Raw genomic sequence first — 22,563 nt, 5'->3', positions numbered from 1 at the left:
TATTGTCATTTTTCCTTCTGTGTATTGCTTTCATGCTGAGGAAAAACAAGAGCAATGTGTAATAAATACTGTCTTTTAAAGTTTGAATTTTTCATGTCTAAAAAGTGAGAAGGATCCATGCTTGAGTGAGTACTTTAAAAATATGTAAGCAGTCCTATCAAATGCTATTAAGGAAAGGACAAATCACTGATATATATTGTAGGGCCAAAGTAGTTTACAGTTGTTCGTATGAAAAATTATACAATAATTAATGCATAATAATATAAGAATAAACTCTGTTTTGTGTACTCACAACTGTAAGCCTACTTTTGCCCCACCCTGAATTAGCATAATTTAGCAATCTGCATGTTCCCTCACAGGCAAATAAATAACTTATTATTATTATTTTTAATTTCCTTGTCCACCTTTAGTTAATTCAAAAAAACTACGTGTCCTTTGTCATGAGGCCTTTGAGGAGTTCGCTCCTAGTCCTATATCCACCATGGTTTTACAGTCTCATTCTTTTGACTTTACCCAGCCATTACAGTTCTTTCATAATCTTTACTTACAGCTGACCTTTGGAAGCAGGGTTTTCTTGGTTAGAACATTCTCCCTATTGTTCCTGACTGCGATGTATTTTTCCATTATGTGTCAACATTTCTCATGGATTTTTACACCTGACTTCCCCTCAACCTGTTTCATTACATGCAATTTTGGCCATTATCTTTGTCGACCTCAAAGTTTCAGTCATTAACCTATTTAATTCTGTATCTTCATACTTCACTAATTTCCTAATTTACCTTCAGACCACTCAGCAGCTAAGTTCTGTGACTAAAATTTGTTATCATTTGTAATTTCTGTATGTTCAGATCGCTAGTTCCAAAATTACAGTCTCTGATCTTACACATTTCCTCTTTCCCCCTTTCCTTTTTGAACCATTGGCATTTGATTTTCATCTTCCTGCATTCCTCTGGTTGTTCAGTCATTTCCTGCAATCAGTTTTTTCCCGTCAGACTGGACTTCCTGAAAAGCTACTCTGATGACATGCTCACTGGCATCTTTAATTTCTTCCTTCCACCTCACACATTTTACTGACCTGCAATCTATAATCAACCCAGCTCTCTACTTTTTCCATCCCCACACAAAACTTACATAGAAATGTTAGCGGGCTCCTTTAGTAGTCTTGGTTACTTCCCCACCCCAATCCATTCCATTCCATTCCATTCAGAAAGAAATTCATGTGGCCCAACTACTAGGCATGCAAGCCTATTCTGATCAATAAATAAAGAATTCTCTATGAAGTCTGTTGGGGAGCTTTGGGTAAACATTTACTCACTCTTAAAAATGATGCATGAGAAGAGAGCTTTTTTCCTTCTCTTGATGTTGTATTTGGCTGGAATGCCTGGAATGGCCGAAGCTGTCTTGCTATGGTCCTGAGAATGAAGCCTCACACAGAGAGGGTATTGCTGAGAGAAATGCAGAGAGGTGGACCTGAGGTTTGATGTACTGTGTCTGCAGCAGTCCTGTCTCGGGAGATGATAATAAATTACCTGGTGGTTTAAGCCAACTTGGATTGTAGTTTTTCTCTTATTCTCAGTAGCTGATATGAAACAGCAATTCTAGGTGCTATTAGTGAGAGAACCTAAATATAGGATTGGCTAAATGGAGAAGTGGGGTGATGACAGGGAGGATCATACATTTCTAAAGGGAAAGTTGGCACACTTTACTGTGCTATTGGAAGTAGCTGGTTTAACCATCAGAAAGCATACCTTGGGGCATTGATGCTACGCCTCAGAGTGTGGTATTAAGTGACCAGTAAGAAAACTTTAGGATGTTGGTGCATGTTGTGTACTTCTTGCTGCCTTCAGAAAGGTCCTATAAGAGAAAGACAAGCATGGGTTAAAACTGGTCTGTCTAAAAGCAGAGAGCTAAATTTTTCGTGTGGAGAAATTAAAAATCTGCAACTTATAATCCAAATTTTCTGAGTATGATAATTTGGAGTCTTTTAGGGTTGGAAAAGTCGAATTATCTATCTATCCTGAAGTTAGTCCAAGCAAGGGAGGGAGGTCAGACACATAGCAGAAATAAATATGAAGTAAAAAATAAACAAAAAACCAACCCAAAAAACAACAAGCCAGATTTCTTGGGCCCTTTTCAAGCACTTCTATACTTAAGCATTCCTGGCCACACAAAGGAGCCCCATGTCCTTTGTTTTGAGTTTCCTCAAGGTAAAGGCGATTCAACTGAGGACTCCTGGGAATGTCTAGAATATTGAGGTGGGTGGTTAAGACACTGACATTTTCAGACTCAGAGACAATGTCTAGACAATATCTAGAGCTGTGGCTACTAGCCAAGCAATTAATCAGAAACAAATGGATGAACTTAGTTTTTAGTACCTGTGTTGCCAAAGAAATTTCAAACTTGACTGTTACTTTTGTCATGTGGTGATGTGATGTGTGTGTGTGTGTGTGTGTGTGTGTGTGTGTGTGTGTGTGTGTAACCTGCAGAATTGTAGAGTAGCAGAGCCTGAGCTTTGAAGGACTCTTCCTGAGCCACCCAATCAATCCTGCTATGTGGGGAAAAAAAATATCCACACTATTTAAACCAACTTTAGGAAGACATGATAGTATTTTAAATCAAAGACATTTTACCTGCTTGAGCTTCATCTTGAAAATATGATTTTTATCTTTGGGGCTGCACAGAAGTCTCTCAACTCATGGCCAGGGGGCTTTGTTACTTGTTCTAAAAATTAATCACTGTATTTAAGTCTCCTCCCCTTTTTCTCAGGTGGTATTAGTGTCCTTACAGCCATGACTTGGTTCTGTTCCTTTTTGTCTTCTCTAGTTGGTAAGTTGAGTGACCTCCCAAAGACATTTTACTCTTTGACTGGACCTGTCAATAGGATGAGATATCACTCCCATGATTATGTTATGTTAGATGGCACAGTTGACCTTAAAATAAGGAGATTGTCTGAATGAGCCTAATCTAATCACAAGAGCCATTAAAAGCAGATAGAATTTTGTCTGTTGGGATAAGGCAGTGATGGCGAGCCTTTTGAGCTTGGCATACCAGCATTTTGAAAAACCCTAACTTAACTCTGGTGCCGTGTCACATATAGAAATTTTTTGATATTTGCAACCGTAGTAAAACAAAGACTTATATTTTTGATATTTATTTTATATATTTAAATGCCATTTAACGAAGAAAAATCTACCAAAAAAATGAGTTCCCGTGTCACTTCTGACACGCGTGTCATAGGTTTGCTGTCACTGGGATAAGGGGAAGTTAGAGGGATTCAGAACTATGAGATTTATTGTGGTGTTGCTGGTGTCAGAGACAGAAGAGACCCTGAGCCAAGGAGATCAGATGACCTTTAGAAGTTAGAACAACCCTTGGCCCAAAGCTAGGAAGGAAACAGGAACCCAAGTTCACAGAACTAAATTCTGCCAACAATATGAATGAACTTGGAAGCGGATTCTTCCCCAAAGGCTCCAGACTAGAGTCCAGGTCAGCTGACACCTTGGTTTCAGCCCCAGGAGACTCCTAGCAGAATGCCTTGCCTGGAATTATGACCTATGGACACAGTGAGGTAATAAATGGATATTGTTTCCAGCCACTAAATTTGTTGGAATTTGTTACACTGCAGTAGAAAAACAATATATCTACCCTTAGGCTTATCTGTAATTCCAGCCATTTTTCCTGCCTTACAATCTTTCCAAAGTGAACTCATTTATCTGTGTTCAGTGTTTGCAATCCAGGGACACTGACTTATCAGTTATTTCTCTTTACAGTTTTGATCACTCTCTTGCATGAATACCAAGGTTTCTCCTTGAACTTAAATCCCACCCATGCTTTTTGTATCCCCTTTCCCACACGTGTTCACAGCTCTATGATGTAACTACTATGCTCTTTATAAAGATAATTTCCTTAAGGCCATAGAACTACTTATGACTGGACTGAGAAGCAAATTCAGTTCTCTGGCTAGAGCTCAACTGCTTAATCACCCACCCACATCCTTTATTGTTTCTCATGTCAGCTAAATTCTGTTTCTCCCTGTTTGAACTGAGGGATTTGAAGAAACTGCTTTTGAGTGATTCACTAATTTTATCATGGATTGTTTCACACTGATGTATTAAAATGTAAAGTGTCAAAATGTCTTGCAAGTATTGAGGCAGGATAGTAAGAGGCTAGAAAATTTCTTGGCAAAAGGAATTAGGAAACCCAGATAGATAGTTAAACAGCAGTTTGCAGCCATCTAGTAAATCTAGGTGCCAAGCAGTTTGCAGCCATCTAGTAAATCCTATCTTCCCCAAACCAAGGGCACTCAAGAGTAAATGCTTTGCACTTCTCCCCAACCGGAGGGTAAATAGTTTAAATCACCCTATTCAGGGAGACAGATAGCAGAAATCCAATTAGTGCCATTTGCCAATCACACCCAAGGACAAATGAAGTTAAGGGAATAAATCTCATTTTGGCACATCAGCATAAAACTGATGAATATTCTATTGAGATCCTCCCTGAAGACCTCCCCTAAATGCCCAGCCTTTAAACCCCCACAAAAGTAAGGTCCCAGCTTGGGCTCTCCCTCCCTGGAGCACACCCTCCCCATTCCCCTACTTCCCCCTTTTCTTTCCCCACAGGCCTGCATCTCCTAAACTCAAAGAAATCCCAGAGAAGCTTGCAACCAGTGCAGCATGGGCAGTAGCAGTTTATCCTGGACAAACCCCCTGTCCCTAAGGCCCTCTTTTTCTTGGACTTAGTGAGCCAAAGTCACCCATCCTAGGCTTATCCCCCCCGCTTCCCCCATCCAGTACCTCTCCTGTTATTCTAGGCCCTTCTTTGTTCCACTGTCCACAGTTTTAATAAATGTCCTCTAAAACTCACCTGGCCAGTCTGGTGTGGCTCTGTGGTTGAGCAACTCAATTCCCTGTCAGGGCACATGCCTGGGTTGTAGGCTCAATCCCCAGTAGGGGGCATGCAGGAGGCAGCCGATCAATGATTCTTATCATTGATGTTGCAGCCTTTCTCCCTCTCTCTTCCTCTCTGAAATCAATAAAAAATGTATTTAAAAAAATTTGCCTGGACTCCTGTTGTGAAATTTTTTCCTGTATGAAATCAAGAACCCACACACTACTGGCCAGCCCTATGCAGACCCACTAGGGGTCAGGACCTCTTTCCAGTTACAGTATTTGCATTTTAATTCATTATTTCAAATTCTGAAATGAGAATCTTAATTTTTTTTCTGGGTTTGCGCTATGGTGGGCATCAGTAAGCAGGTACAGATATTGTCCTTGGTGCCAGTGTTGGAGTTATGTTTGTGACAATTTCTGCTTCCTTCGTTGCTGGCTCTTTTATTTGCATTGATGATTAGTGAGAATTAGAAGGTCAGTTCTTGGTCTCTGTCCCTCAGTGTATACCCTAACCCCCCTAAGGAGGCTGGCAGAGGGTGATGGCTGCCTGGTCTCTTGCCTTTTCTCTTGAGATCCTTCCCAACCTCTTCCAGTCTTAAATTAATCTCATTTCTACCGTTATGGGGGCCTCAAGACTCCTAGTTATGTACTGTTGTGTTTCTCATCACTATTGACATTATTTTATTAATAATGGCTGATTATGCCATTACTTTTCTTAGATTGTATCTGTGTGCTTTCCTATATTATCTTCTATATCAGTTTGAGGTTTTTCCTTTTTAAAAGTATGGCATTGAAATGTAAATAAATCATTGTTATTTTAAATAAACTATACTATGTTATTTCAACCTCTGATAAATTATAATAGGAGTATTTTTCTTTCCCTATTCTTTGGATCAATTTTATCTTACATGTAAATATTTATGTATGAGCAAGGATTGATATGTTTTGGTGATGAAAATCTGAAACATTTTAATGTGCTATTTCAGAATAATTGTATGTTTCCTCTTTTTCTAGGCTGAAATAATTTTAAAAAATCAAAAATAACAAATAAATATTTTTCTTTGTGAATTAAACTTTATTTTGTTTTCTGGTACTCTCTATGGTGACTTTTATATTTTATTTTCTTATTTTTTCTATGGTGAATTTTATAGTAATTTTTTTTAATTTTGTGTTTTTAACCTGGTAGATCATAAAAGAAAAGGATGACTTGAAAAGCCAGCTTTATGTGGCGTTACAACAAATAGAGAACCTTCGAAAGGAATTGAATGAGGTCCTAACCAAGCGGGCCCTTCAGGAGGAGGAGCTTCACTGCAAGGAGCAGAAGCTAAGTGACGTGAAGGCTCATCAAGCTGACCTTGAACTAGAAGTCAAGGATTCCCTGGACACCATCCATAGGCTAGACACTGAAATCCAAAAGCAGAATAAGCTTCAGAGCCAACTGAAAGTGGAGAAAGCTCACCTGGAGGAAGAAATTGCAGAACTAAAGAAGAGCCAGGCCAAGGACAAAGCTCAGCTTCTGGAGATGCAAGAGGCCATCAAGAACTTGAGTGCCATCCGGGCAGACCTGGCTAATAAATTGGCCGAGGAACAGAGAGCCAGGAAGGAAGTGCTTAAGAACCTTTCTGACCTCAAGACACAGGCGGAATCTAGAGATGAAGAAACAACTACAATCATTACCCAGTTAAAGCTGGAACGAGACGTGCACCAGAGGGAGCTGGCAGATCTCTCGTCCTCACTGGAGAGTGTGAGAACTAAACACGAACAAAACGTCCAGGAGCTCATGAAGCACTTCAAGAAAGAGAAGAGTGAAGCCGAGAATCATATCAGGACACTTAAGGTACATGTGCTGAATTATCTGATGGTACTGAAGGAATTCTGGTGGCTCATGAAGTTAATAAAGCGTAAACTTTTAGAGATCATTCTGTATCCCCAAGCACTGACGGGAAGCTGAAACTAACAATAAAGAGGCTTATCCATGGCTGTTTGGCCAGGTTGAAATGAGTTATAGCAGCCACCTGGGAGCACCTCTTTCGGAGCACTGAAGCCTTTTAAAAGAAACCATTAGCTATTTGGGGAGTTCAGAAAAAGGCAGAGGTGGCAGTAAGTTGTGGGTCTGAAACGTGCCCTCATTCAACATTTATGACCTCCTAAAATATAAAAGGCAAAGACTTACCAAGGCCATAGAAGCTATAACCACAGCCCTTATTAGTATGGTAACTAAAGTGGATAGCTTACGGGCTGTGTAAACCTATGGCTTTTGAGATTTACCCTTCCTTTTCTAAATCAAAGGTACCTGGGTAAATGCACAGTTGAGTTCTTGCATTTGGGGAAATGTTTCCAATTCTAATGGTATTAGCATTTCACCATGCAGCGGCTAAATAACTTTATAATACAATTGTCAGGAGTATGATAAATCTATCCATTCTTTCTGCTTCATTTTTTTTCTCTCCATGGTGCTTATCATATAGATTCCATATTATTTATTTTTTTAGTCAGTCTTTATTGGAATGAACACTTGTCAGAGATATGAAGAAGAGCTGATCTTGAAAATAAAAGATGGATTCTATATTGATTGATTAGCTGTGGCAATCATAATAATAGTAGAAAACATATTTTAGCACTTACTTTGTGCCAATTATTACTATAAGAACTTTACATGTGTTAATTTAATATTCCTGCAGACTGTATGGTATTATTTTCTCTCTGTTCAGGAAATTGAGATATGGGAAGTTAAGTAACTTGCCCAAGGTGGAAAGTAGTTGAGGCAGCATTTAAACCCAGGTAAAGTGCCTATTTCTTAAGTACATTGCTGTACTGGAAAAGGTTTATTCTTAAGGATGTCTAGGTATGGACTTGGGAGACTAGGTGGATAACGAGGCTATTTGTCAAGATAGATAATATGAACAGAACAGATTTGGAGAGAACAATTCAAAATCCATGTTGAGTTAGGAAGAAGGGAACTTAAGCCTAACCATGAAAGTCTAGGTAGAATAGTCATTACATAATAGGTTAGATGTTGAGGAGGAACTTGAGATTAAAGTTAAATATTTACAGCCAGTAACTCATTGGTGGTCATTGAAATCATGGGATTTGGATGAGGTCATGCAAGGAGAAGGAAGAGGATGAAAACCCTAGAACATCAACGTTTAAGGGAAAAATTGAGAAAGATCTTTGGCAAATAGAAATAAAGGAACATATGAAGGAGAGGAGGAGAGCCAGAAGAAAGTAGAAATTCAGGTAGAACATTTTTGAGAAAGGTATAGTCAAGAGTGTCAAATGTGGCACACAGGCTAAAAGAAGAATTAAAAGAGAGTTTATTCTGTTTGTGTGAGATTGGTGGAGAAGGTCCATGAGGAGATGTGAAGAGGTCGGATAAAAAAATAGAGTAGATAGCACTTAACAGGATACAGGGCACATCTTCCTCTGAAGGTTTTGAAAGAAGCCAGTAAAATCGAGTAAGCTCATAGTTTGAGCTTATTGATGTGAATGCTAACCAGTCTCTTTCCTCCCTCTGAAGTAGAGCAGGGCAGTAAGTAATTTATGAGTGGCGAGACGTAAACTGCTCTGAAAGCTGGTAGGAACTGCATGAGACTAGTTTGGGAGCATGTCATGCACTGATGTAGCTAACATTGGTGAAGAAGTATCATGAGCAAAGGAATGATAGTGGAAGTATAGGAATCTACAACTGTAGGTTGCTTATTTGGTCAGGAATTTTTGTGTTAGAGTTAAGATTTTCAGAGTTAAAGCCCAAGGTGTGATAATGCAGTTGGTTCTGTTGTGGGATGTGGATGAAGGTGATTGGAATACAACAGGTCAGATAACTTTGATGTTAGTTTGTTGGATAGATATTTGGGTATTTATGATGCTATTGTGAAGGCATCAATTGATCACATGCCAGAAAGGATGACTTGTCAATCAGCTGTTGCCAGCAGGGAAGGGAGAGTTGATGAGAAACAGTGTGAATCTCAAAGGAAGGCAGGGTTTTTAATGAGGATAGCTATATAGTGACTTATTAGGTCATGGCTTGAGAAATAGTTCTTTCCAGGATGGTCCTTTCCCGTAATGCGGCCTAATCCTTCAAGGACCAATTCATTTTTCATCTCTTCTATAGATTCATTGAAGTTGGGATGAATCTCCAATCCTCTGTGTTTTTATAGCTCTTTGTTGTATAGAATAGCAAGCACATTTAGGCTGCCTTATATTGTTTTTTTGTGTGCTCATAAGTTTCCAGAGGGGCAGGTGGTAGGTCTCAGTCATTTTTGTGTCTCTTTACATCAAGGATGTCAAACTCGTGGCCTGCGGGCCACATCTGACCCACAATGAACATTTTTGCAGCCCAGCCAATATAATGGTGTGAGCAGTTATTTACAATTATGAAAGGAAATAAGTCTTCGGTCAGATCCAGAATTACTGACATTCACCTTGGGTCAGTTTTGAAAATAATCACTGTGAACAAGATTTCCCCCAAAGTAGGAAAAATATAGCAGAGAAGAGAGGCCAAGTGTCAGGAAGAAAACATTAATTGTATCATTGTTCTTGTCCTTTTTTTTATACTATACTTTTTGAAATAAACCTATGTTTCTATGAAAATTGGAGTTTTTGTTTTTGCGGCCCACATAAACTTAAACCTTGTTTATTTGGCCCATGTTAGCCTTTGAGTTTTACATTGTCTAACAATGTTTGAGACATACTGAAGATATTCAATGGATGTGGGTTGAAATTTTTTTAATATACTTTTATTGATTTCAGAGAGGAGGGTAGAGGAAGGGAGAGATAGAAACTGAACCGAGTCCAGCACGGCCAGGGTGAACCTGAGGAGGGGCCGTGAAGGATTAAAGAAGACCGACAAGGGAATACAGTTGGGGCTAGGTAGGTTCACTTGTGCCTGAATGAGGACACAGTGACACAGCCTATAAGCCGAAGCTTTATTTTACAGTCAGAGCACACAAAGCAAGACAAGAGAAGTGGTCAACATGTTTACTATGTTCTTGCGAGTTTCACCTTGTTTTGGCAGCACTTGCTGCACCTCCCATAGCCCATTAGCTATCTAGGAAGGAACAAGGGAGTACTATAAGGTCAAGCTTAATTATGCTAGGAGGGCTCTGCCCTCCAAGCTGGGACTTGTTTGTGGCCCTGCCACAGGTCATTCGGAGGCTTAACTCTATTGTCGCTCCCTACGAGAAACATCAATGATGAGAGAGAATCATTGATTGGCTGCCTCCTACTGGGGTTTGAGCCCTCAACCTGGGCATATATCCTGACCAAGGAATCAAACTGTGAACTCCTGGTTGATAGGTCAAGGCTCAACCACTGAGCCATGCCAGCCAGGCGGGTCAAATTGTTTAAAAGCTGGAAATTAGAGGACTTGCTCCTGAATTGCTCTGTGATCTTTATTGCTTGGATTTCCCCCTGTAATGGGGGAAAACTAATTTCCTCAACTTTTCTTTAGGAAGTACTTTGTGTTCATGTTCTGTGCATACCCTGAAACCATTAGACTTTTTTTTTTTTTTAATTTGGAAGACTGAGATTTCGGACGGGTGTTGCAGCTACTCTTTAATGTGGCACAAAAGCAACACAAGAACTTAAAAGGAGAACCAGAGATTCTGCGAGCCTTGCACTTTGCTTTCCAACTGAATGAGTTACCCATAAGGGACAACCCTCACCTCATGCTATTTCATTAATATAACCTTATACTTTTGCTTACATATATTAATTAAAAGGAGTTGATAACAATGGACATCACAGAATATTTAATAGACTGAATTATGTACAAGAGTGCTTTGGATAGTAGCTCTATAAATGTTATATTTTGTTATCTTTCAGCTTTAATTTATTACTTTTTCTGAGTCTAATAAGTGCTGGTATTTCACCCCTATTTTTCCACTGCACAAATTATAGTTCTCTATCTAGAAATACCCTTCTCATGCCTGTTTTTAAAATTAAATGTAAAATATTTTAACGAAATAATGTAGCTGCTATTAATATTTGAAGAATATTGGGTTATCACTTTTTGGGAATTAAAAGACCAAGGATTGGAGTTATATACTTTTGCCACTTGTTGGCCATATGATCTTGGTCAACATACTTAACCTTTTTGCACTTAATAATAAAAAAAATGGGAACAGTAATGTCTTTATCACAGGATTTTGTGAGTGTGCCATTGTTTTATAAACTATAAAATGAAATGTGAATATAATAATAAAACCACAGCAAGCTAGTTCTTAGTCAAACTTAGGCATTGGTGTGCTGGTAAATGTTTTAAAATAGGCCCTCTGGAGGGGTGGAGAGAAACCTGATTTGTAGCATTTCCCTAGTTCAGTGGTATAAATACCTCCTTTGGCTGATTTCAAGCTATCAAACAAGACTTCACAGGAGAGGGACAAAATTGAGAAGAGATGAGCACAGTTGGTTCTTGAGAGCCTTTGTGAGCCAGCCCCAGCACCCCCTGGCTTTAGGGGAACCTTCTATACCTCCACTTTTAATAGACATAAAGAAAAGCCAAAGCCTTCTACTGCAACTTGAAGTCATAATTGACCACTTTTCCTGATGAGAGCTTTATTTTGTAAATTTATTTTGAGTTATGAATACACAATTCCTCATAAAAACTCAATTCCTTTGTTAATTTCAAGTGGCATCAAATTTTAGGTGAATTTTGTGGGCTGAATAAAATATAGATTTTTGTCTAAAATGCATAAAATTTCTTTCAGGCAATTGCTTTCAATAATTGTGTTCCTATATAACTGATCAAAAAGATATAATAAATTATAAAAAGAAAAGAAACATATTTTAGGTACTAAAGTCTATATAAATCGACTATATGTAGTTGCTTACAGGCTATTAGTAACTGGTGGGTGTGACCAGTTAATATTGCAAGTGGCGCCCAGCTGGTTTTCGAAACCTTGTGTATGTGCCTGTTGAAAAGCAGTGTGGCAGAGTAGTTGAAAGCATGGATATTGGAGAGAATTCTTGAGTTCAAATTCTGGCTCTGCGCTTAATCACTACTACCCTGGGGCAAGTTATTGGTGTCTCTGTGCTTCAGTTCCCAAAAAGGAAATAACAGTACCTCCTGGTCAGGTTGTTGTGAGAACAAGATGAAGCTACACAAAATCTAGTGTTTATATTGTTATTTTAAAAGTCTGTAAGTTTACATACATAGCAAATTTTGATTGAATTCTGTACATGGAATATATTATTCCTAATTTTTAAAAGCTGATTCTGTTATATTGCAATTAAAGATGAAAAACCAGGTACTTTATTACAGTGTTGATACTGAAATAATCACTGCTAACTTTTTTTTCATATTAAATTATTTGTAGTTTCTTGGCTGCTGTAATTTATAATCTTTTTAGTTCTACAGGAGTGGTATTAATAATTACTACAAAAAGTACACAATTCTTTCACCAAAATCAGGAGTCAGGAGGTTTAGGTTGAATAGGAATGTTGTCAAGCTCCATTTATAAATGAGAAACCGATCAGTCAGTAATAGTAGCTTATAGTACTTCCCTTTTGGGACACTTCTCTAGTAACTCCTTCCCTTCCCAGCAGAGTGAGTGTCCTTCTTTGGGTTGTCACAATACTCCACCTCGACCTTAATTAAGGATTTCTCATTCATTGTTGTATAAATTGATTTTGGCATCTGTCTCTTTTACTCTTCATATCTGTTACTATCACCACTAAGCAGTGTACTTTTCATTTAGTAAATGCCCAGTGAGTGCTAAGGAGTGATTGAATAGATGCAAAGAACATTTCTTTTGTTTATGTAGGGACTCTTAGAAATAGCCACAACCGGAAGTGTTTGCCTACTGATATAATGTGCAATTTTTTTGGTGTACAGTTTGACTGTGGCCAGTGGACTTTCTCTTTTCTCCTCTTTTTCTCAGGCAGAAAGCTTAGAAGATAAGAATATTGCCAAAGTCCATCTTTCTCAGCTAGAGAAGTTAAAATCACAGTGTGACAGGCTGACAGAGGAATTAAACCAGAATGAAAATGAGAACAAAAAACTAAAGCTAAAATATCAGAGTTTGAAGGACAACCTAGAAGAAAAGGTAAGAATTTGAATGAATTCTAACTTTTTTAAAAGGCTTACCTGAATTTCTTGTAGTATTTTTTCCAGGACATATTTTATGTTTTAATAAATGTTTATTGTAGTCCTGCATAGGACAGTTGTATTGGTGCCATAAAAATTATAGAAGTTTTAATAAACTGTGATTGCTGTCATTTTTATTCTTTGAACAAACCAGTGATCTTTTAATAAAGGGTGCCCCAAAATTCACGCAAGAAGTAATTTTGATAGAAAACACAGGTTTATAATTAAAAATTGTAAATTTTTTATTGATTCATAAAGTATACAGTATAGAGTTATGTATGGAATATCATATCGGGTAAATGGCCTCCACTGCTTTGCTGGCACATACGCATCCTTTTGTTAAAATTTTCCATGACCGAAATGCGGCTGCTCAGGCAATAACAGTTAATGGTGCTCGCTATCGCGATATGATAATCCAGTTTTTTGTGCCTAAATTGCGAGATATGGATGTGGACGACATGTGGCTTCAACAAGATGGTGCCACATGCCATACAGCCCGAGAAACAATTCAATTACTGCATGAGTCATTTCCTGGTCGTGTAATTTCCCATTTTGGTGATCAGAATTGGCCACCCAGATCATGCGATTTAACGCCGTGGGACTTTTTTCTTTGGGGTTTTTTGAAGTCTAAGGTTTATGCCAACAAGCCCATGACCACCCACGCCTTGAAGGGGGAAATTGAGCGCTGTATCAATGAAATTCAGCCACATTTATGCAAAACGGTCATCAAAATTACTTCTTGTGTGATTTTGGGACACCCTTTACATTTGATTTTAAATTTCTTCTGGATCTTAAAATGGGAGTAGTTTAGAGGCAAGATAGTAAAGCAAACAACTGATTTAATATGTGTACTTTTCATGACTCTTTGGGTTAGATTTTATCCATCCTCTAACCTATGAAGAAACTGTAGCTCAAAATAAAATAGCTAATTACTCACCATATGTTCAACACTTTTAATACTCATAGTAATTTTAGGAAATCAATACTATTACTAGTATGCTCCTTTTTGCACTTGCAGAGGCTGACTGAAGCTGTGGGGGTTGGTAACCTTGGAACATCCCCAGCAGGCTCACTGTTTCCCTAGCTGTAGATATGTAAGTTGATTTGGAGTGTCTGCTACATCAGACATTGGGTAGAAGAGAGAGTCACTACTTTGGTGGCAAAAAGTCAACTAAGAATTGAAGCCAGAATATTTAAATTTGGTTTCTGTTTCTTACACCAACTTCCTTAAAGGATTTTCATTTGAGTGTGATAGAAGTCAAATATAAAAAAGACACTGAAGTATGGATAATAGGCTAAGGCAGGATAAACGAGTCAGATGGATCTTCTACTTTATAAGAGTAACTAGAATCTGTGAGGGACTGTCGCTGGGTGGGTGTTATAAAACTTCATAAACCTCAAGGAAACAACTTTCTTAATGATTTGCTCACCTTTCCCCCCTCTTTGTTTGCAAAATTTCCTGTATTTTGTGTGTATGTGTGTGTGTGTGTGTGTGTGTATGTATTAACTTTCTAGTAATTGTTAAAAATCAAAGAAATAAAATATAAATTAGTTTGCAATTTATGATTAAATGAGCTAACTCGCTAAATTTAGGCCTACAATCTTGACAACCACTGCAATTTAGTTCTTGAGTCATTCTTTATTTTAATTATTAGAGGCCCGGTGCACAAAAATTTGTGCATCGGGAGGAAGGGGGGGTCGCTCAGCCCGGCCTGTGCCTTCTCGCAGTCTGGAACCCCTCGGGAGATAACGACCTGCTGGCTTAGGCCTGCTCCCGGCTGGCAGAGGGCAGGCCCAATCCCAAGGTGCAGCCCCTGGTCGGGCTCAGAGCAGGGCCGATTGGGGAGTTGGGGTGCCCCCTGTCGCGCACAGAGCAGGGTCGATCAGGGGGTTGGGGAGCTCCCCCCTGTCATGCACAGAGCAGGGCCCAAAAGGGGGTTGGGGAGCTCCCCCCTGTCATGCACAGAGTAGAGCCGATAGGGGAGTTGGGGCACCGCCCCCTGTCACACACAGAGCAGGGCGGATCAGGGGTTTGTGGTGCCGCACCCTGTCACACTCAGGGCAGGGCCGATGGGGAGGTTATGGCTCTACCCCGTCACACAGAGCAGGGCCTGTGGAGGGCGGTTGGGGCATTGCCCTCTATCACCCACAGAGCAGGGCCGATCAGGGGGTTGGGGCGCCTTCCCCTGTCACGAACAGAGCAGGGCTGATCAGGGGGTTGGGGCGCCTTCCCCTGTCACGAACAGAGCAGGGCTGATCAGGGGGTTGGGGCGCCTTCCCCTGTCTCGAACAGAGCAGGGCGGATAGGGAGGTTGTGGCCCTGCCCCCTGTCACACACAGAGCCGCAGGGCGATCAGGTGGTTTGGGCACTGCCCCCTGTCACGCTGATTCCAGTGCCGGGAGGCCTCTCGGCTCTGCTGATCCCGGTGCTGGGAGGCATATTACCCTTTTACTATATAGGATAGAGGCCTGGTGCATGGGTGGGGGCCGGCTGGTTTGCCCTGAAGGGTGTCCTGGATCAGGGTGGGGGCCCCCACTGGGGTGCCTGGCCAGCGTGGATGAGGGGATGATGGCTGTTTGCAGCTGGTCACACACCCTTCAGGGTAGGGGTCCGCACTGGGTTGCCTGGCCAGTCTGGGTGAGGGGCTGAGGGCTGTTTTCAGGCTGGCGGGTGACTGAAGCTCCCAACTGCTCCTTTTTTTCTTTTTTTTTCTTTTTATTCTGGGCCAGCTTTAGCTCTCAGGCTTGGCTCCAGCTCTTAGGCCTCCGATGCTGAAAGCAGGTTTCTGGCCTTTGTTTACCTTCTGTATCTGAAACAATGTTGCGATCCTGCTGGCTGAAGCCCGGGATTAAAGCAGGTTTCTGGGGTTTTGTTTAGCTTCTATATTTGTAACATAGTTGCTTAGAGTTGCAGCTCAGAGGCCGGCAGCGGCAGGCGGGGAACGTTGGAGTCCTCCGTCACTGAAGCAAGCAAGCCTCATGTTAGCTTCCAGCTGCCTGGCTGCTGGCCGCCATCTTGGCTTGCAGTTAATTTGCATATCGCCCTGATTAGCCAATGGGAAGGGTAGTGGTTGTACGCTAATTACCATGTTTCTCTTTTATTAGATAGGATGTCTAATGTTCATACATATTTAATATATCTATTGCCAGGGTGTAGTTGCTGTGGAGATAATGAAATTTTCCAACTTTTTCATAATTTAAATTTTAGCCAGAAGATGTTTTAACATCTTTTATATTTATTTACATTTAAGAAATAGTGGTAATAATTTTGATATGTTGAAAATGTAAAACTCACTTGTTCTGGTTAAAATAAATGTTTCTTCACTGATCCCATTTGTTATGTGTCAGGCAGATATGCATTATGATGTATAAATGAAACATTTCCCTCAGAGTCCCAAGAGTTAATGATTGTATTCTGTTCCTGGGTATTGAGCATCTAGTAGGTGGCAGGCATTTTTCTGGATGCTAAGGCTAGGATACAGAAAAGACACAGCGCCTTTCTCTTTGAGAGGTGGTATAGCATTAGTGGCTGTGAAGGGAACTTTGAGTGTAATTTTCTAGCTATGTCGCTGTAGGCAAATTGCTTAAAAATCAGTCTTACTTTTATAAAACATCCTTAAAACAGGTATAATAATACATCTACTATGGAATTAAACATGAAAATGTGTATACTAGTAAAGTGCTTGGCAGATTATCCGATATAAGCTATCAATTATTAGCTGCATTATTTTGTTATTGTTTTCAAATATATGCCAATTAATGGTTTAAACAAGCAATTAGCTAATCAGCAAACATTGATTGACTGACCATGGTTCCTCTAATTGTGTGTTAAGTTGTTAAGAGCAAGGGAACGGGAATCAGAATTACTGGAGAAATATGCTTATTGGGAGTTTAGAGTCAGAGCTTGTTGAATCACTTGAGACAGGTGATCTACAAAGGAGGTTCCCATCTGAAGAGTTCTATCAGCAAGTGATATTGAAGCCATGTATGTTAAACAAACCGAACAAGTGGGCAGTTTCCTGTTTGGGACAGGAACCAAATCTTGGTGGTTTATGCATCCCGAGATGAGGAATAGAGCCAGACATGCAGTAGGTAATTTATAAGTAAATTGTGGATAAAGAGGTATCTGTGTTTGCACATCCATACATAATCATGTATATATGTAGATAAAGAAATATGGATAACATATATATATATAGATATATCCTATATAATGAGATGGATATGCTAATTAGCCCTGATATACTAATTAGTCATGACCAGTATGCAAATTGACCATCACTCCAACACACAAGATGGCCACCCCCATGTGGTCAAAGATGGCCTCCACAAGATGGTCTGCAGGGGAGGGCAGTTGTGGGGGTATCAGGCCTGCAGGGGAGGGCAGTTGGGGGGTGACCAGGCCTGCAGGGGAGGGCAGTTGGGGGGACCAGGCCTGCAGTGGAAGACAGGGGCAACCAGCCTGGCAGGGGAGGGCAGTTAGGGGTGACCAGGCCGGCAGGGGAGGGCAATTGGGCCAGCAGGGGAGGGCAGTTAAGGGCAAATGGGCCAGCAGGGGAGCAGTTAGGTTTCAATCAGGCTGGCAGGGGAGTGGTTAGGGGGTGATCAGGCTGTCAGGCAGAAGCGGTTAGGGACAATCAGGCAGGCTGGCCGGCGAGCATTTGGGAGCCAGCAGTCCTGGCTTGTGAGAGGGATGTCCTACTGCCCGCTGGGATTGGGCCTAAATGGGCAGTCAGATATCCCTTGAGGGGTCCTAGATTGGAGAGGGTGCAGGCTGGGCTGAGGGACACACACACACACACACACACACACACACACACACACACCCGTGCATGAATTTTGTGTATATATATATTCTGTGTGTGTGTGTGTGTGTGTGTGTGTGTGTGTGTGTGTGTTGGCCTGACTGGGGGGAATAAAAACAAGCACACTAGATAAAAATACATTTTCAGTGAAAAAAGGCCTTAGGACTTATAGCCCAAAGATCTGTCTGAGCAATGCAATGATCTTAATAAATGGGGCCTTGTGGGTTGAAGGGGTTTGTGATGGCCCTCTGCTGTAATCAAAAGGGAAGCCTTTCTTGTTTACTTAACAAAGCCTTATTCTTGCAGGCCCATCCCTAACATAAATATGTGATGCTACTTATGCCACTGACACACACTTCCCCCTTTTTTTTAAACGTGTTGCTACTAATTTAATTTGACTGAGTACTTTGGTTTAGGTCTTTGTTTATTGTCATGTTTTTACTTGGTAAACTAAGAAGTGTTAAAATTGAATCAAAATTCATATTACAGCATTAGTACCGGCAGCCTTAATTAGTAGTAGAAGATGCTGTCCATATATATATGTACCAAATAACCAGCTTTAGCATAATTTTCTCATGTATTCAGTGGTGATATGTGGTACTAAAATACATTTTTACCAACGTCTGATTTTGCTTTAGCATCAAATGTTATTTTTCAATTTTACATGACAAAGATAACAAGAATTGTGCAACCCACAGAATTTTTACATATGCAGTTAAGACTTTATTATGAGCTTCTTACCAGAGAAAAAGCTCTCATGAAAGGGTACAGATAGAATTTTATTCCATTTATAGTATCATTAAAATTTATTATACCTTTTGCTTAAAATTTTAAAGGAAAATTGTTTGGTTTCTTCTATTGTTCTAAAATGATCTTATTAATATTAAACTTTATATTCTTCTGGCACTTACCTCAAAACTCATAATGTTGTTTTTTATTCTATCAGAAATATATTTTTATTGGTTTTACTGGAATCTGGGAATCATTGAAAGAGTTAGTGTATAATTAAATCATTTTTGCTCAGCAAGTCATCAAAATTGACATACTAAAGGTTTTAAATGTCTTATCTATACAGGCACATATCTGATTTAATTAAAAAATACTTCCTTAACAGGTATGAGTTTATTAATGACACTGGCCATTTTTTTTTTAGAGCTTTCCTGGTAATTCTGTCATATAAGTATTGAAGGATTGATTTTAATTTTGAACATGTTTACATAATATTGTTTGTAAAGCTGGTGCCTAAAATTAAGAAAACATTATTTGTTAAGGTATTCTGTTTATACTCTGCATATTCTCTCCCTCCTTACTTTTTATGGATGTTTCATGAACAATATATACAGTATTTCGGGCAAGTATAAAAGCAATGAGAAAAATGGTATAAAGAAAATATTAAACATTAAATTGTTTTTCTAAGCCCAATGCAAACATAATAAAAACATTTATTTTCATTTATTAGTGAAAGAATAATATAATTTTACTGACTGTTCATAAATTCTGAAATTATAGGTTTAAAAATAGTTTTGTCTTTAAAAGGGAACACTTAAAAATTATAAAACAATAGAATTACATTGTGAAAAATGCAGGGCATTTTGTAGGACAATATAACAACTCACATGTAATCTCCCACCTAGCATTTTAAAAATGTGTGTTTTAGTGAAATTCTCTTTACGGTTCTTTTCTACACAGACACACAGACTTCACTTGGGATCATGCTCTGTGCACAGCTGTGTACTCTGAATTTACATGCCATTGAACATTTTTTTGAAATCAAGTTTATTTGCCACCCAATATTTTATCTGGCAAATGTAGCATTATTTTGTTGTTGATTACATTATTTGCTTTTTTCTCTATTTTAAAATTATAGATCAAGGAATTTTTTTAAATCCTCACCAGAGTACGAGAGGGAGGGAGGGAGGGAGGGAGGAAGAGAGAGAGAGAGAGAGAGAGAGAGAGAGAGAGAGAGAGAGAGATCAGTTGCCCTCTGTACACCTTTAAACTCCCTGACTGGTGATCGAAACCACAACCCAGGTGTGTGCCCCAATTGGGAATCAAATCAGCAACCCTTTGATGCACAGGATGACACTCAACCAACTGAGCTACTCTGGCTGGGCTCAAGTAATTTTTATCCTCTATGATGTTTTATCCTCTATACTTTCCATATTTGGAACTCTCATTTGTATTTGTTACTGTTTTCATTCTAAGCAGAATTATGAGAATATGCTTCTTGTCACTAGAGACCCAACCTGGAGAAGGCCAGAGGCTAGATACCTACTCTCCTCATTTTACTTTTCTCCTTCAATCTACCAGTAGTCACAACCATATGTGGAATTTCTCTGTTACAAGAGATGCTGGCACATGAGTACACATACCTTGTAGTTATAGGTAGCCATGGCGATGCTGAAAGATTCTTCAGTACTTTCTGTTTTTTGCCCTCCCTCCCAAAAAAGTCTGTGTTAACTTTTGTTTTTAACAGGCATTATCTCAAAGTTTACAGGGTTGCTCTGAACTGTTGTACAGAGGTTTTATTTCCTAAAACATTTGTCATCGATGTACTTATAAAGTGTACAAGGACTTTAAACAATATGTACTCCCAACATATTGGCGGGTTAATTATAGGTGAGTTAATTTTGGCCCAAAGAGTTAATTGACTTACCCAATTGCTCCCAGTTGTCCATTGGTATAAATGGGAAAAAGACTCAAGGTTTATCAATCTTATTTTTTCCATTGTATCAGAATCTATAAGAACCATTTCTGGCCAATATATAGATTGTGAAGGTTATCTGGGATACTTAGCTATCTTATGTAATACTTACTTGTTTCCATAGTTATACCTAATTCTTTTTAGAGGACTTTATTTTCTATTATTAGTGCTTTCAGGATATGACAGTAACTACAATGAAACAATTAGGAGATACCTCAACACCACAAATGGTGACATGTCCAAGGCTATAGCAGTTCATAGGAGCTTAAGTGTTGAGTACATCAGTATTCATAGAAATGTATATTGGTTCCTTCCCATGGAATCCTTTGTTTAAATCATTTGAGAAGTGGCACCTTGCAACATGTTTTAAGGCTATGGCTATGCTGGATAAAAACACTTAGGAAATAGTTTTCTTGTACAAAATGTGGATCTTTGAAAAATGATAATTATTATTCTCATTTGCAAGTGTAATGATAACACCCATTTTTAGAGATGGTGGAGACTGAGGTTGAGAGTATATTGTAACTTGCACAACATTGCATAGCTTGTGGTGGAAACAGGATGTGAACACAAATTCCTTTTATTTTCCCCCTTTATTTATTGCCAGTAGAATGACTCACATTTGTGTCTGTTCATTGCCCTCTTAATGTTGAATTTAAATTTAGGGTTATTATATTCAACAGATTACCATATACTCTTGGATTCTTTTTAGCCTGACACAAACTTTGGAGAAGGAGTCATCAATGATTTTGTTAGAAAAATCTAATTAAAACCTGATATTGCCACATAAAAGAGATCAGGAAAAAATGAATCAGTGTTGTTTAGTTCAGTGTTTCAGTTCTAATTTGCCCATCTGTTTAGGATTGCCATTTTTCATGATTTGGATAAATATATATGATTGTCATATGTCTGTTCTGTAAAATGTTTACTACTTTGCAAAACCACATTTTTTTCTAAAAGCTCTTTGATAGTAGAAGGCAGAATTCTCTGATTTCAAATTCTTTTCTTGAGAACAAGAAAGAATAGAAGCAAATGAGCTGTTGACTTCTATCATTTACTTTAAAGTTTACACTATAGGCCATTTTTAGACAGACTGTACTCTTTGGTGCTTCGTCCATTTTAAATTGTGTGAGTAGAACAAAGTTGTAGCTACCACGAATTAATTAGGAGGCAAATTTAAATCAGATACTCTAAATAAACACTAATTAGGATCTTATGAGTAATTTCCTGTCAGATTTCTGTCATCTTAAAAAAAAACCCAGTGAAAATAATAAAAATGGTCCAATTAAAGGTACACTTATAAATTTTGTGTTTGTCATTTACAAAGCATTTTTAATTGAACCACTTGCAGTCATTAAGTCCTCAGTAGTCCTTGACTTCTACAGAGAATTTACTGAAACATCAGAGTGCTTATGAAACATTGTATGTAACATTGTGCCAGATACTAAGAAACAAGTTTAGAATGCAAAGGTCAAGTGACTATACAGTGTGTGTGTGTGTGTGTGTGTGTGTGTGTGTGTGTGTGTGTGTGCGCGCGCGCGTTGGGGGAGGGGGGGAGGTAGGGTGGGCAGTTATACATACAGCTATGCAGAGGGAGGGGCAAGAAATAAAGGTGAATCGAAGTACAGTTGGTCTCTACTTTCCAAACTGAAGCAGGTGTGAAAAAGCCATTTTCAAACTCTGTTATTTTGACAGTGACTTCTCTACCAACCATTGACAATCAAAGAGTTTGATTTTAAATGAATTTAAGGAGTGAAATTCACGTTTGGGTCTTTATTTCTCCTGATTTGAATTTGATTGAGAGGCCTGCCATTTAATCCTAACTCACCAAGTGGTTGATAACTTACAAGGGCTTGAGAGGAAAGTAGTTCTGTATGGGCACTTAAAAAGCCTGAACTATTAGTTTGATTTCATTTAATTTTGAAATTGTGAGTGATACCCCTAGTATAGGAATTAAACTGAATAGGCCACATGAAGAGTTCTATATTATATCTTTCAGCACTTTGCTTAAGTTAAGCATTCCTGTTTTGCTTTGGTGGACCCTGTAAGGGAACATAAGATGAATGTCCAGGTTTATTT

The 22,563-nt window shown here is 39.1% G+C and overlaps 1 protein-coding gene across 11 annotated transcripts in view; it reads left to right on the top strand.

The window, feature by feature from the left end:
• The window catches only part of CEP128 (centrosomal protein 128), a 344,130-nt gene that overhangs the window by 127,420 nt on the left and 194,147 nt on the right, over positions 1–22,563 (top strand). For all 11 annotated transcript variants that reach the window (XR_004968369.1, XM_036314524.1, XM_036314495.1 and 8 more), the window contains 2 exons: positions 6,076–6,726; positions 12,770–12,934. Coding sequence is in view for 10 of the 11 variants with exons in the window: in XM_036314524.1 (XP_036170417.1) it covers positions 6,076–6,726; positions 12,770–12,934 (816 nt within the window). In the remaining variant the exon portion in view is untranslated. The remainder of the gene's footprint in view (positions 1–6,075; positions 6,727–12,769; positions 12,935–22,563) is intronic.

This window comes from Myotis myotis, unplaced genomic scaffold, assembly GCF_014108235.1.
Source record: "Myotis myotis isolate mMyoMyo1 unplaced genomic scaffold, mMyoMyo1.p scaffold_m19_p_1, whole genome shotgun sequence".
NCBI classification, from domain to species: domain Eukaryota; kingdom Metazoa; phylum Chordata; class Mammalia; order Chiroptera; family Vespertilionidae; genus Myotis; species Myotis myotis.
The sequence above is the reverse complement of the archived record's forward strand: the minus strand, read 5'-3'. Positions and strand labels throughout refer to the sequence as shown.